The sequence below is a fragment of the Octopus sinensis genome, linkage group LG21 (genome assembly GCF_006345805.1).
Source record: "Octopus sinensis linkage group LG21, ASM634580v1, whole genome shotgun sequence".
NCBI classification, from domain to species: Eukaryota; Metazoa; Mollusca; class Cephalopoda; order Octopoda; family Octopodidae; genus Octopus; species Octopus sinensis.
The window spans coordinates 28021916-28036915 of NC_043017.1; the positions used below are offsets into that span (position 1 = coordinate 28021916).

The following is a 15000-nucleotide window of genomic DNA, read 5'->3' on the forward strand; positions in this document are numbered from 1 at the left end:
AGAAAGGTAAGTGAATTCCCATACATTTGGTAATATAAACATATATATGTATATAGGGAAAGTTTACGAAAAAAAAAAAAGACGAAGACAGGTGGTGTACAAAACAAACAGATGTATTAATATAGCGCTCAGGAATAGAAAATGTCTTTTATGTTTCGAGCCTACGCTCTTCTACAGAAAGGGACACAGAAAAATCAAGGAGAGAAAAAGGAGAGAAACAAGGAAAGAAAAAAATGTGTGTTGTGGATAACGATCTATCATGACGAGAAAGCACCGGATATATATATATATATATATAGGGAACGTTTACAAAACCAAAAAGACGAAGACAGGTGGTGTACAAAGCAAACAGATGTATTAGTTTAGCGCTCAGGAATAGAAAATGTATTTTATGTTTCGAGCCTACGCTCTTCTTCAGAAAGGTACACAGAAAAAAGAAGGAGAGAAAAAAATGTGTGTAGTGGCTAACGATCTACATATATATATATATAATATATACATATATATATATGTATATATATACATATATATATATGTACTGAAACTAATACTGCTTTCGTTGCGCATAGCTTAACATCATCCAGCCATTGGTTTTATCACTTAAATTATTCTCTATATCATTAACGATGTATCATGGTCTTTGCATTTACTTTGCAATAGAAACTAGTTGCTGACGATGCTTTATTTAGTAAAATGCACATCTAGCAATGCACCAGCGTCGGTCTTGTACGATTTCCGTCTGCTTTTGTATTTGGCAAATACTGTAGTTACTAACTTTCTGTTTATATTAAGTACGATGCATAGTTATAATCATGTATCTATATAGGCCTTCTTATATTTTAGTGTATCTGATGGGAAATACGATATTATTTATGTATGTCATGATAAGAAATGTCCACAAGGCAGTCGCTTGCGATTTTATTGACTTTCATTTGATATCATCGGAAAGAAATATCATAGATTCTCTTTACGATGGAATATTTAGTCCAGCGTAACAATATACTACAGACACAAATATTGGAGAGCGTAAACAGTACAATATATTAAGATATGAATATATACGTTTTAAATTGTAAAATATATTAAGATATTAATATATGTCGTCAATAGTAAAAATATGAAGATATGAATGAAGATATGAATAGATAAGTTTTAAATAGCAAATTGTATTGAAATAGGAATATATAATTGTTAGATAGTAAAATATATCCAAATATGATTGTAATGGCAAAATATATTAAGATAGGCGCAGGAGTGGCTGTGTGGTAAAAAGCTTGTATCCCAACCACGTGGTTCAGAGTTCAGACCCATTGCGTTGCAACTTGGGAAAGTGTCTTCTGGCATAGCCTCGAGCCGACCAAAGACTTGTGAGTGGATTTGGTAGACGGAAACTGAAAGAAGCCCGTCGTATATATATATATATATATTTAATATATATATATATATATATATATATATATAGGTCTGTGTGTGTGTTTGTGTATGTTTGTCTCCCCATCACCGCCTTACAACCGGTGTTGGTGTGTTTGCGTTCACGTAACTTAGCGGCTCGGTTAAGCGTCCGATAGAATAAATACCAGGCGTTAAAATAAGTACTGTGCTCGATTCATTCGACTAAAAAAAAATCTAGGCGGTGCTCCAGCATGGCTGCACTCCAGCAACTCAAACAAGTACTAGATAAAAGATGTGTATATGTCTTAAATGTTATGATGTGTTAAAATATATTAAGATATGAATATTAAATCTCTGTAGTTTCTATATCTCAGAGCTGTAAGACATCCAAGCAAATATTATCCAATAAAACACTCGTTGCCTGCAGAGAAGTGAACAGACATGTGAATTATGTAAGAAAAATAATAATATGCCAGTCTCCTGGAGTTTTTCTTAACATATGTTTGATCACGGTCGTAATATCTTAGCCATTATGACAAGCATAAGTGAGAGCAGAGTGTCATATATGTATGACGTGTATGTGGGTGTGTAGGTAGGTCGGTAGGTTTGTACTTAGGTAAGGCTATTAAATATGTGTATATATGAATCTGTTCGAGTGTTTGTGGATGAGACTATAATTGAATATAAGTCAAATATTATATCTTTATATATTAAACTGTAGTTGTGTGAGTGTCTGTCCCCTTCGATTTAGATTCCTAACTACTCCCACATTTTGCGGTGCAGTTTAACCAAAACCGAGTATCTTATAGTCGTGATTCATATCGAGCCCTTCTGGGTATTAGCGCGCGTCTACGATGAGTCTACGATTTTTAAAATAATTTAACATCATTTTTTATTCCATTTTAATGCATAAAATGCATCGTGTGTCGATGGCGGCGGAGTTGGCGTCCACGCTCACAGCTGCACCTGTTTGCTTCTCCCCCTTCCCTCCCTCGTGAAGCTGTGGGGAAGGGAGTGTAAAGAAATCAACGTCGTAATGCGTTGTGAAGGAAACCAGCGTTCTTTTAGAACAACGACTTCATGGCTCGAAGACACCAAAACAAAAATGGCTAAGAAAGCCCGAATTGGCATCTATAAGGGAAGTAACTCTCTAAAAATGCTTATATAGTTATTTCCCTTACAAACCCGAGCAACGCCGGGCGATACTGCTAGTTATATATAAACATTATCATGATTAGAACTACAGAACCACCGCTTGAGTAGATCTACAGAACACTGGTATCAATATGTAAATAAACTATATACTGTTTTACTGTTTTACTTGTTTCAGTCATTTGACTGTGGCCATGCTGGAGCATCACCTTTAAGTTGAGCAAATCGACCCCGGGACTTATTCTTTGTCAGCCTAGTACTTATTCTATCGGTCTCTTTTGTCGAACCGCTAGGTTACGGGGAGGTAAACACACCAGCATCGGTTGTCAAGCGACGTCGGTGGGGACAAACACAAGCCACACACACACACATATCTCTCTTTACTCTTTTTTACTTGTTTCAGTCATTTGACTGCGGCCATGCTGGAGCACCGCCTTTAGTCGAGCAAATCGACCCCGGGACTTATTCTTTGTAAGCCCAGTACTTATTCTATCGGTCTCTTTTGCCGAACTACTAAGTGACGGGGACGTAAACACACCAGCATCGGTTGTCAAGCAATGCTAGGGGGACAAACACAGACACACAAACACACACATATATATATACATATATACGACAGGCTTCTTTCAGTTTCCGTCTACCAAATCCACTCACAAGGCATTGGTCGGCCCGGGGCTATAGCAGAAGACACTTGCCCAAGATGCCACGCAGTGGGACTGAACCCGGAACCATGTGTTGGTTAGCAAGCTACTTACCACACAGCCACTCCATATATATATATATATATATATATATATATATATATACATATACACACATATATACGACGGGCTTCTTTCAGTTTCCTTCTACCAAATCCACTCACAAGGCTTTGGTCAGCCCGAGGCTATAGTGGAAGACAGTTACCCAATGTGCCACGCAGTGACACTGAACCCGGAACGATATGGTTCGTAAGCCAGCTACTTACCACATAGCCATACATACATACATAAATATATATATAATAGAGAGAGAGAGAGAGAGAGAGAGAGAGACTCATACATACACACATACTTATATACATACATATAAATACCTATGAATATCATATAATATATTGTATAAATATTATATAAAATATATATATATATATACATTTTTGTCTATTAAATGAAGGCATGCTAAGTGGTTTGTGAATTGCTTTCAACTTTACATTTAAAATATAATTTTTTTTCATGCATCGTCATTAAATCTCGCTAATAGCTTCATTTAAATTGATAAACACTTTCGTCTCTCTGAGTAGTTCCACGTTTGTTATATGTGTCTACACATATAAGGCGAAGTATTGGACTAACATGCGAGTTATATTATATATTTTTCAGCTATGCTTACGAGAAATGTGTATATTGTTTGAGTTTTTGGTTCTGTCTTGCTTAAATTATCCCAGATTTTCGGTCTTATTTTGGAAAATATCTATGCGAGAATAAGTTGTGCTTGCGTATTACGGCCTCACGTGGAGGTGCGTGGCTTATTGGTTAGGGCGTTGGACTCCTGATCGTAAGGTTGTGGTTTCGGTTCCTAGACCGGGCGATGCGTTGTGTTCTTGAGTAAAACACTTTATTATCACGTTGCTCCAGTCCACTCAGCTGGCAAAAATGAGTAATCCTGAGAGGGACCGTCGTCCCGTCCAGGTGGGGAATTTCTATGCCACTGAAACCGGGAAACCGGCCCTTAGGAGCCTGGCATGACTCGAGAAGCAACATTACAGCCACACGAAGACACACACACACACATATACATACACACACACACACACAAACACACACACACACAACACACACATATATATATATATATTATATATATATATATATATATAATATATATATATATATATATATATATATAAATTTAATCCAAACATGAAAACACAAAGAGAAAACACAACAACGCGAGGACGTGGAACAAGTATAGTATTATTGAACGCTCAGGAAGGAAGTAGGGTTTAACTTTTCGAGCGGAGCTCTTCGTCAAAAACATAGGAAAAGGAAAGCTCCAGAGAAGGTAAGACGGAAGGAAAAATCGCCAACGGTACACACGCGGTCACATATACTTATATACACACTGGACTACCTGATATGATTAGACCTATGTCAACAACACTGGCTGGTTCGGGTTTCGGTTACAGACTAAAGAAATATTGTTGCATCTCGGGATGTTGCGCGGAGGAATAAACACACGCACTATACATTCGTCACTTCACTCGTTTATAACTGGTTTCATATTAACTCATGTCCATTGTTCCGAAATCTTTCGTTACACATATGTGACCGCTTCAGCAACACTTTCTATCTTCGTGTTTGTCTATTCTGTTAGTCTATTTGGTTCAGGAATCTTGCAACACAAATCCATAAACTCAATAAATATTAGAAATGGTAGTAAATTCGATGTAGAGTCATGTCCTAACTATTATGCTGTAAGTATTTAAAAATTTGTAAGAACAGATTATCATGTCATAGGCAAATAATCTTACATGGCTTGCATCTGAACCACGCATGAAAAGTAACTATTTTCGAATGCCTTAATACTGCTGTGTTTGTATATATTTCTGGAAACACTATTTTGACTAGTATCATATACCTTTTACTGTATCTAAATATGCTGGTACAATAGAAATGGTCGTTGGTAATACATGGTGAAATCACCGATTAGAGATGTGATTTTCTACATTCTCATACTTGTCGTTGCTGTGTAGTAAGGAGCTTGCTTCCAAACCACATGGTTTCGGGTTCAGTCTCACTGCGCGGCACCTTGGGCAAGTGTCTTCTACCATAGCGTCTGGCCATCCAAAGCCTTGTGAGTGGATTTGGTAGGCGGAAACTGAAAGAAGCCCGTCGTATATACATATATGTGCATGTGTGTAAGTCTTAGTGTCTATGTCTGCTCCCCACCCATCACCGCTTGACAATCGGTGCTGGTGTGTTTACATCCCCATAACTTAACGTTTCGTCCAAAGAGACCGACATAATAAGTACTAGGCTTACAAACGATAAGCCCTGGGGTCGAGTTTTCGACTAAAACTCTCCAAGGCGGTGCTCCAGCACGGCCGCAGTCAAATAATTGAAACAAGTAAAAGAATAAAAGAACATGCATGTGTCTGTATGTGTGTGGTTGTTTGTGTGTGTGTGTGTGTGTGTGTGTGTAAACATGCATGTGTTAAAGGGTTTGTGTTTCCGCTGTACTCCAGCTTCGCTTGATAACAGATATTCGTTTGATCCCGTCTTCGTAAATATGCGGTTCGTCAAAAGAGAACGAGAGATTAAGTAACATATTTCAAAATCAGTTCTGCATTAGATTTTCTCGACTTATCACTTTAAGGCGAAGATCCAGCAAAACAGTAATTCAATGGTGGAAACAATGTAAAACATAAAATGAACAACTACACGAAACTATGTCCTGATATGTTTCATGTTTAGTTGTCCACAACTCATCAGTTATTCCCACATTACCAGTTCTGCTTACCAAAAGTGGCCCACTTGGCACCGTGCATTCGTCGCAGCGCAATGGCTGCGATATACGGCCGCCTCTAATGCGGATAATCTCACATGCCTCTTCTGACTAAAATGTTACATAATAGTAGTCACTATTTACATCAGCTACAAACTAACAGCAAATTGAATTGACCATAATTTCCATATCATGCATCAGACGTTGTATAATTAAATACATGAAATCTAATATTTATTATTAAATCAATATATTAGCAATAAAATGCTTGTATTAGAAAATCTAAGACAAATTTAATGTTCTTAGTCGACATTTTAGAAGGCCCGTTTGGTGGAAATTAGCAAACATAAATAAATTGAGTTACGTCTGAAACAGTGGAGTCTACTCAAGAAAATTCCGAAATTATATACACATATACATACTCACTTAAATACGTACACATTCATACATTTATAAATGTATGTATTTATATATATATATATATATATAATATATATATATATATATATATATGTGTGTGTGTGTGTGTATTTATGTATGTATATATATGAAATGAAACCTGTGCTAAAGGAAATAAAATTCATTGTCATTGTGTCAGATGGCAACTACATAGCGGAAGAGAAATCATTAATAAGTTTATATTAATAATACACGAGACAGATTACTGATTTATTGAAATGACCTACGATTACAGAGACGGAACGCGTATAGTTTGGTAGTAGTAGTAATAGTAAATACTATCTCTGAATGAGAAGAGAGACAATGACCTACGTAATCAATAATTATCAAATAGTCACATGTTGTTAAGGAAAAGATTGTTCATGTGTTAGTAAGAAGAGATACAGATAAAAAGATTAGAGAGCATATGTGGTATAGAACGAAGAGATATAATTCCGAGTGATCATTGTGTTGTGTTTGAACGAAACATAATCGTATATTACGAAACACGCGAAATAAATGCTTGATTTACTGAAACTGTATATGCTCTCGGAGAGATGAAACAAATATCTTCATTGTATATGGTACCAACCTCAAAACAGAAGGGAGATATTCCAAAGATTCAAGACGTTTCCAAAATTATCTTAACGTTAAGGAAAAGGCAGAACATATATTTCTTTTCAATTTCCGTTTAATAAATACCGCTTTTACAATTACAAAGTATTGTTTAACACGAAGTTAAAGTTACAGAGGCGTTAATCATTTGGCGTGCTAGAGCTTCGATCTAAGAGCCACGTATTGACTGTTACACGACGTTCTGAGTTCAAATTCCGCCGAGGTCAACTTTGCCTTTCATTCTTTCGGGATCGATAAATTAAGTACCAGTTACGCACTGGTCTCGATATAATCGACTTAATCCGTTTGTCTGTCCTTGTTTGTCCCCTCTATGTTTAGCCCCTTGTGGGTAATAAAGAAACAGATATTAAGTAATTTATATAATTTGAAAAATTTTTACAACCCACAAGAGGCTAAACACAGGGGACAACAAAGACAGACAAACGGATGAAGTCGATTATATGGAACCCAGTGCGTAAATGGTACTTATTTAATCGACCCCGTCATTCATATAACTAAGGAGGTTAAAATACTATGCTAGTTTGGACGTATTTTAATAAAATAAATCACGTTCTAAGAAATAGTGCTGTCCATTTTCTCTGATGCATTGCGATACGTACCAAAAAACTCTTATGCGTTGATCGTATTGCATGTCTATGCAATTTGCTTCTGTAGGCATTTACTGTCTTTATTCATTTAATTCACAAGTCTTCTATTCAAACTGAGAGATTCAAAAACGAAGCCACTCTCTGGAATACAGTTCAGAAGCAATATTGAAGTAAACACTTATAGCCTTCTATTGTCCGGATCAGGCTACAACCTTTAATGTGTGTTAAAGGGGATGAACTTGAAAACAGTGCATTACGGGTTCGTTTTGTCAAAAGGGAATTTCACGTTTTTTTTTTTTTTTTTTTTTTTGTATATAAAATAATTCTTTCAAGTATTCAAGAAAAAATAGTATCTCTTGAAATTGACTGCAACAGCGTCGGAAGTTGTTTAGGGTAGCATATCTTCTCGCAGGAATATTCATGTCGGCTTAATCAATGGTGTACTTGACAAACTGACAATTTAATGGTTATTAAAAATTATATGATTTATTACTTTAAAATGGGATCACTAGCCATTCGTTTATAATCAAATTACGAATTAATCTAATTTCCCGCCTTTATTCGGCTTTATTCGATTTCTTATTTTTTAAATACACATTATCCTACATCAAACTGGTTGCTATATTAAGAACAAGCAATGGTGACGCTAATGAAAACAAATAAAATATAAACGCTCAGGGATTTAACCGTTGCTGCATGCACTAAGGGAGACTGTTAGCTAAATCATATAGTTTCCCAAGCCACCGAATTCAAGAATGGGGAAATTTATGATACTGAAGAATTTGGCAATAAACCAATTTTCCTAATAGTGTTTCCAATGCAATTTTTTGCAGTGGTTTTTTCCCTGTTAGGTTTGCTTTCCCATGATGCTATCCATGTGGCCATATTTGAAATCATGGAATGATAACTTGCGGAGGACAACAATCCTTTGCTGAAATATTTACTCATCGATGTGTAATGGCGTGTATTTGAATCCCTGGTTACATGCAAGTTACAGATGCATTACTTGGTACACATCCGTGTTCCTGAGTTATCTGCAGCCCTTGATTTTCATTACTGATTGGATTTGGTGGGGTATTGACAATTCAGATCGGTGTAGTGAATCCATTTCTTTTGTTATAAGCTTTAATATCTAGGCGGGAGTGAGCTGGCTGAAACGTTACCACGCCGGGCGAAATGCTTAGCGGTACTTCGTCTGTCGTTACGTTCTGAGTTCAAATTCCACCGAGGTCGATTTTAGCTTTCATCATTTCGGGTTCGATTAAATAAGTACCAATTTCTTTATAACCCACAAGGGGCTAAACATAGATGGGACAAACAAGGACATACATAGGTATTAAGTCGATTCCATCGACCCCAGTGCGTAACTGGTACTTAATTTATCGATCCCGAAAGGATGAAAGGCAAAGTCGACCTCGGCGGAATTTGAACTCACAGCGTAACGACAGACGAAATACGGCTACGCATTTCGCCCGGCGTGCTAACGTTTCTGCCAGCTCGCCGCCTTAGTACCAGTTACGCACTGGATCAATGTAATCGAATTAATCCCCTTGTCTGTCCTTGTTTGCCCCCTCTATGTTTAGCCCCCTGAGGGCAATAAAGAAATAAAATATTTTGTGGCTTATTCTTTCTAGCGTAATGTGCGTAATAAGCTTTGTATTACTTCAGGCAGTGTTAATCTTATATAGTATGTGTTGTACAAGCTTTGTTCCTTTCGGTTATTACGTGCATAAAAAGGCTGCATTTTGTGTCTGAGGATTGCCTTATATGAGCTATTATATTGACTTATACTTTGGAATAGATAGTATTCTTAGATGAGTTATTTGAGCCATTGTTGACTTTCATTTTGGCTTAATTCATCTTTATCGAAGTTTGCAGGGTATTGGGCAGGGTGTGGTTTTTCTCTCCATTTTGTCTTTAGTATGTACTGTAATTTTGTTTATATCTTGTAGCTTTTCTGTCCATTTAACTCTTTCTGTTGCGTTGCAATCTAAATTTAGTGTTTCGGTTAGTTTGTTTTAGTTATGTATTTTATCGATTTCTCGTATGTCGAGAAGGGGTCTTTCGAGGCTTTGCTTCTCATATTCTTTTATTACATTTATGAATCTTCCATTATCTGTTTCTCGGTATTGCTCTAGTGCAACTGTTGTTAATCCAAATAAATTTTCTATTTCTGTCCGGCTACATTGTCCTTTTATACAGTTTATTACTTGTATGTTTAGCGTATATATTGCTATTACCAGTAAGACTAAGATCCGTTTTTAATATTCGCCTAACTAATATTAAGGCGGCGAGGTGGCAGAGTTGTTAGCACGCTGGGCTGCAAGTTACCCGGTATTTCGTACGTGTTTGCTTTCTGAGTTCAAATTCCACGTTCGTCGACTTGGCATTTCATCGTTTTGTTGTGAATAAAATAAGTACCAGTTAAGCGCAAAGGTCGATGGAATTAACTTACCATTCTCCCAAAATTGTTGGTTGTGTGCCAAGATTTGTAATCAATATTAGTCTAACTAAAGGGGGCGAGCTGGCAGAAACGTTAGCACGCCAGGCGAAATTTTTTGTGGTATTAAATCTGCCATTACGTTCTGAGTTCAAATTCCGCCGAGGTCGACTTTGCTTATCATACTTTCGGGGTCGATAAATTAAGTACCAGTTACGCACTGGGGTCGTGGTAATCGACTTTGTTTGTTCTTGTTTGTCTCATCTGTGTTTAGCCCCTTGTGGGTAGTAAGGAAATAGGTATTTCGTCCGTCTTCATGTTCTGAGTCCAAATTCCACCGAAGTCGACTTTGCTTTTCATCCTTTCGGGGTCGATAATTAAGTATTAGTTACGCACTGGGGTCGATGTAATCGACTTAATTCCTTTGTCTGCATTTGTTTACCCTCTCTGTGTTTAGCCCCTTGTGAGAAGTAAAGCAATAGGTATTTCGTCCGTCTTCATGTTCTGAGTCCAAATTCCGCCGAAGTCGACGTTGCTTTTTATCCTTTTGGGGGTCGATAATTATGTACCAGTTGCATACTGGCGTCCATCTAATCGACTGGCCTCCTCCGCCAAAATTTCGGGCCTTGTGCCTAGAGTAGAAAAGAATATTAGCCTAACTAAAGGCAGCAAAGCAACAAAACCATTAGCCCACCGGAGGAAATGGTTAACAGTCTTTCGTCCTTACTCTTTCACTCTTTTACTTGTTTCAGTCATTTGACTGCGGCCATGCTGGAGCACCGCCTTTAGTCGAGCAAGTCGATCCCAGGACTTATTCTTTGTAAGCCTAGTATTTATTCTATCGGTCTCTTATGCCGAACCGCTAAGTTACAGGGACGTAAACACACCAACATCGGTTGTCAAGCGATGTTGGGGGACAAACACAGACACACACACACACACACACATATATATATACGACGGGATTCTTTCAGTTTCCGTCTACCAAATCCACTTACAATGCTTTGGCCCGCCCAAGAGTATAGTAGAAGACACTTGCCCAAGGTGCCACGCAGTGGGACTGAACCCGGAACAATATGGTTGGTAAGCAAGTTACTTACCTTCGATACCGTCTCTTTTGTTCACTGAATGACAAATTCCGCTTCAACCTGTACAATACTTTACTTACCCACACACACAAGCGCACACAAACGCACACACTCACACACATGTACATATATACGTAGTTGCATGTATGTTTATAAAAAAAATATTCTTATGACGTCATCAACATATAACCTCCGATTGTTAAAATAAAATTTCTAAAACTGATATAGAACTTCAACGGTCCAATGATAGATCACCTATCATATTTACAGGAGACGCGGGTTCGAGTCCGACGAGGAAATTGGAATGTGGATATTCGGAAAGAAAATTAAGCTTTGCAAACGGCTTGAAATATTATATCAATGTTGTACTATAGTTATTGCTTCAGTATTCAAGAATTTATTAAAATATGTATTTGGAATATAATTTGGTCGATCATCGTAGAAAGTGGCGTCGATGTCATTTCGTGTTTACATACGGCTTCCAAACTATTCATTAACTAGCATGAAATTTCTTCAACATGTAGAATGCCACATATTTAATTCTCTGCATCGCATTTTCTCTGCACCTATATAAATATTTTCCTTCCCTTTATTGCTTTAAAATTGGAAATCGTAACAGATTATTTACATTATTAATCATAATTTAATAAAATTCAAGTTATTTTCCATTTCAATTATAATCCAATATATATTAATGGTAGAAAAATCCGCTTCATTACTTCTTTACAAAGAACTTCATAGGTTTTGCATGGAGAATTTTCTACGCTTGTTTTCAAACTGATGAACGCACTGCCCTATGCACTGCCGACACACGAGGTAATGGAATCGCTTATGTCAAGTAGTATTTCGATCGGTATTTATACGCATTCTGGTTCAAGACCTGCCTTTAAGTCGCTGTCACTTGCCAGTTTTTTCCTGGAAACTGTACCTTTTAAGTACTCATAGCTGGTGTGATATGAGGTCCGTTGAATACTTTGGGTGATCTAGGGAACCTTTTGCCTCATTACGTTATCCAACATTAGGAAACAATTTCACCACGTTAGACACCTACCTGACTATAGTAATTGTGGAGATGCCTCAATTTACATGAAATAAGAACCTATCTACAAATTCCTCTTGATGTCTTTGGAAAGCAGATTGTTGCAGCAAGTTCAGGTAAACGAGACCACTAAAAGTACTGTAAATGATGGTTGAATTAATACTTGTGACGATACATCGCTTCAAAATGCATCTTCTGGCAATTTAAGACGACTTTACTTTCAAATTAAACTGCTATATTAGCAGCCACTATTACTCTTATTAGTGGCTGCTAATCTGCATATTTTGGCAGGAACCTCATCTCTCCATCTTTGATGAAGACTATGAATTTCCTATACATCTTTCCCCTCCCGAAAATCCAATTTTCGGTCCGGTTTATCTTCATTGATAAAAAGGGCTATACTTGGAATATAATATTTCCTGTGATAATGCTTTCAAATGCTAAGGGTGCTAAATTTTTTAATTCTCTCGCTACATGCATGCCAAACGAATTTTTCAGGAGTCTGAATATGTTTTTCGTACCCATTTTGCTTTGTTGGACTTATTAGGCTGAAAGGTTTATCGGAGTACTTTTTGTTACATTCTGAAAAGTTCCATCTGCATCAATATTTAAATTTAATCCCAACAATGGTACGTCGCGTAGAAGAATCAGCTTAAAATTATTTCCTAAACCCCTTTGCACTTCAACGGCGTTTTCAAACTTCCAATAACTGTTTCGGAACAAATTCCTGTATGCAAACCTTTACGCTTAGCCTGGCAAAAATCATTAACTTTAGCAGATTAAATTTTAAAATGAGTCAAAATTAAGTGAGTTGTTAAGGTCTGTACGCCTTTGTGAATATATGTTTATATGTGGAATGGAAGCACACCGTCGGTTACGACGACGAGGGTTCCGGTTGATCCGAATCAACGGAACAGCCTGCTCGTGAAATTAACGTGTAAGTGGCTGAGCACTCCACAGACACGTGTACCCTTAACGTAGTTCTCGGGGATATTCAGCGTGACACAGAGAGTGACAAGGCCGGCCCTTTGAAATACAGGTACAACAGAAACAGGAAGTAAGATTGAGAGAAAGTTGTGGTGAAAGAGTACAGCAGGGATCACCACCATCCCTTGTCGGAGCCTCGTGGAGCTTTAGGTGTTTTCGCTCAATAAACACTCACAACACCCGGTCTGGGTATCGAAACCACGATCCTATGACCGCGAGTCCGTTGCCCTAACCACTGGCATACACACGCACATATGTTTGTGTGTGTGTTTGTAGTTATGTATTTATATATACACTTTATCCGTTGGGGAGTAGACATGAGGGAGAGTGGCACAGTAGATCGAGTGGTTTTTTATTATACTTATTCCAGGTTCATCCTTCTCTATCTTAACATCCTGCTTTGTGGCGTGTGGCTAGTAATAAAATAAATGAATGAATGAATTTATGAAACGGACACATGCACGCACGCACAAGCACACACACAAATATACATATTCCCGTATGCAGCTAATGATATACGAGCGTGTTACTTTGAACAATAAAACCACAGACGACAACATAAAGAAAAGTCGAATCCCTTTTTATGTTAGGGTTTCAAACCGTTTATTTTCCTTTTCATTTTTTTATTTTGCTTCATCTGCATTTATGATCTATGATGTAAACCTTCTTCAGATTTGACTAAGAATGTATGATTTTTATTCTCGCTCATTACGGAAGAGTCGTGGCTTTCAAAACACCTTGAGGAAATACAAACCTAAGGTGATTGCATTCGATAGCACAATCAACAGTTCAACATTCCGACATCATATTTTCCCTGCATTCATCCTCACTGAATACGATCAAACAGGGAAAATTTATAATAGTTTCTCCATCAAAAGATCCTTCCAATGCACTAAGTTCCTAAATTGAAATTGCCTCTGGTGCAAGTATTTTGCATTCACTTACAACGTGCATACACACACATACATACATAAATACATATATATATATATATATATATATATACAACTCAATCGCTTACAAGAAAATGAATGCCCTCTAGTTTGTGAGGTCAAATACAAATGGCGTCGATTTACACATAAACAATCCGATATCGAATGAAACTATATATTTCATGTAATAAAATAAAAGCAATTTGATACAAAATCCTATCGCACGTAAATTGTTTCGAGATAACAAGTGAACATTTATATGGATTCTTGTTTGCCTCATAAAAGCAGCAGCTGACAATCTCACACTTCAGATTTAAAAGTGTGTATCACCCTGCGTACTCGTTCTCAGAAACCGGGGTTGTTACAACTACGAAAGGAACAATTCCTAAATCATTTTCTAGACGAGATTTATTAATTCATTCGCTGTTGTGTGGACACTGACGTTTCGGAGAATTTCCATTCATCAGCCAGTCAAGGAAGATGAGGCAGCTGAAACAGGAACGAGAGAAAGTATGTGAAGGTGAAGTCACTAAACGAGAAAACTAGTAATAGTAATCTCTTAAAACTTTAAAACTCTCACGTCGCTGCTAGTGCAGCTGTATGTCTAAGAAGTGTACTTCATAATCATGACGTCCTGGGTTCGATCCCATTACGTGGAATCGTAAGCAATTTCTAAACCATGAAATCAGTTCTACGTTTCTGAGTGAATTTAAGAAATCAATATTCCTATAGAAGCTCGTGCGCTGAACTTCACCTGTAATTCAAAGGTCAAAGTCTTGTCACGCGCTCTTGTTGTGACTAAGAACCACGCCAGGATTAGATG

The 15000-nt window shown here is 37.3% G+C and overlaps 1 protein-coding gene across 1 annotated transcript in view; it reads left to right on the plus strand.

The window, feature by feature from the left end:
• LOC115222821 (glutamate receptor ionotropic, kainate 2-like) overlaps nucleotides 1–15000 on the plus strand; it is a 310276-nt gene that overhangs the window by 196 nt on the left and 295080 nt on the right. The window contains 1 exon segment of the mRNA XM_036511777.1: nucleotides 1–6. This exon segment is cut by the window's left edge and continues 196 nt beyond it. Coding sequence (XP_036367670.1) covers nucleotides 1–6 — 6 coding nt within the window.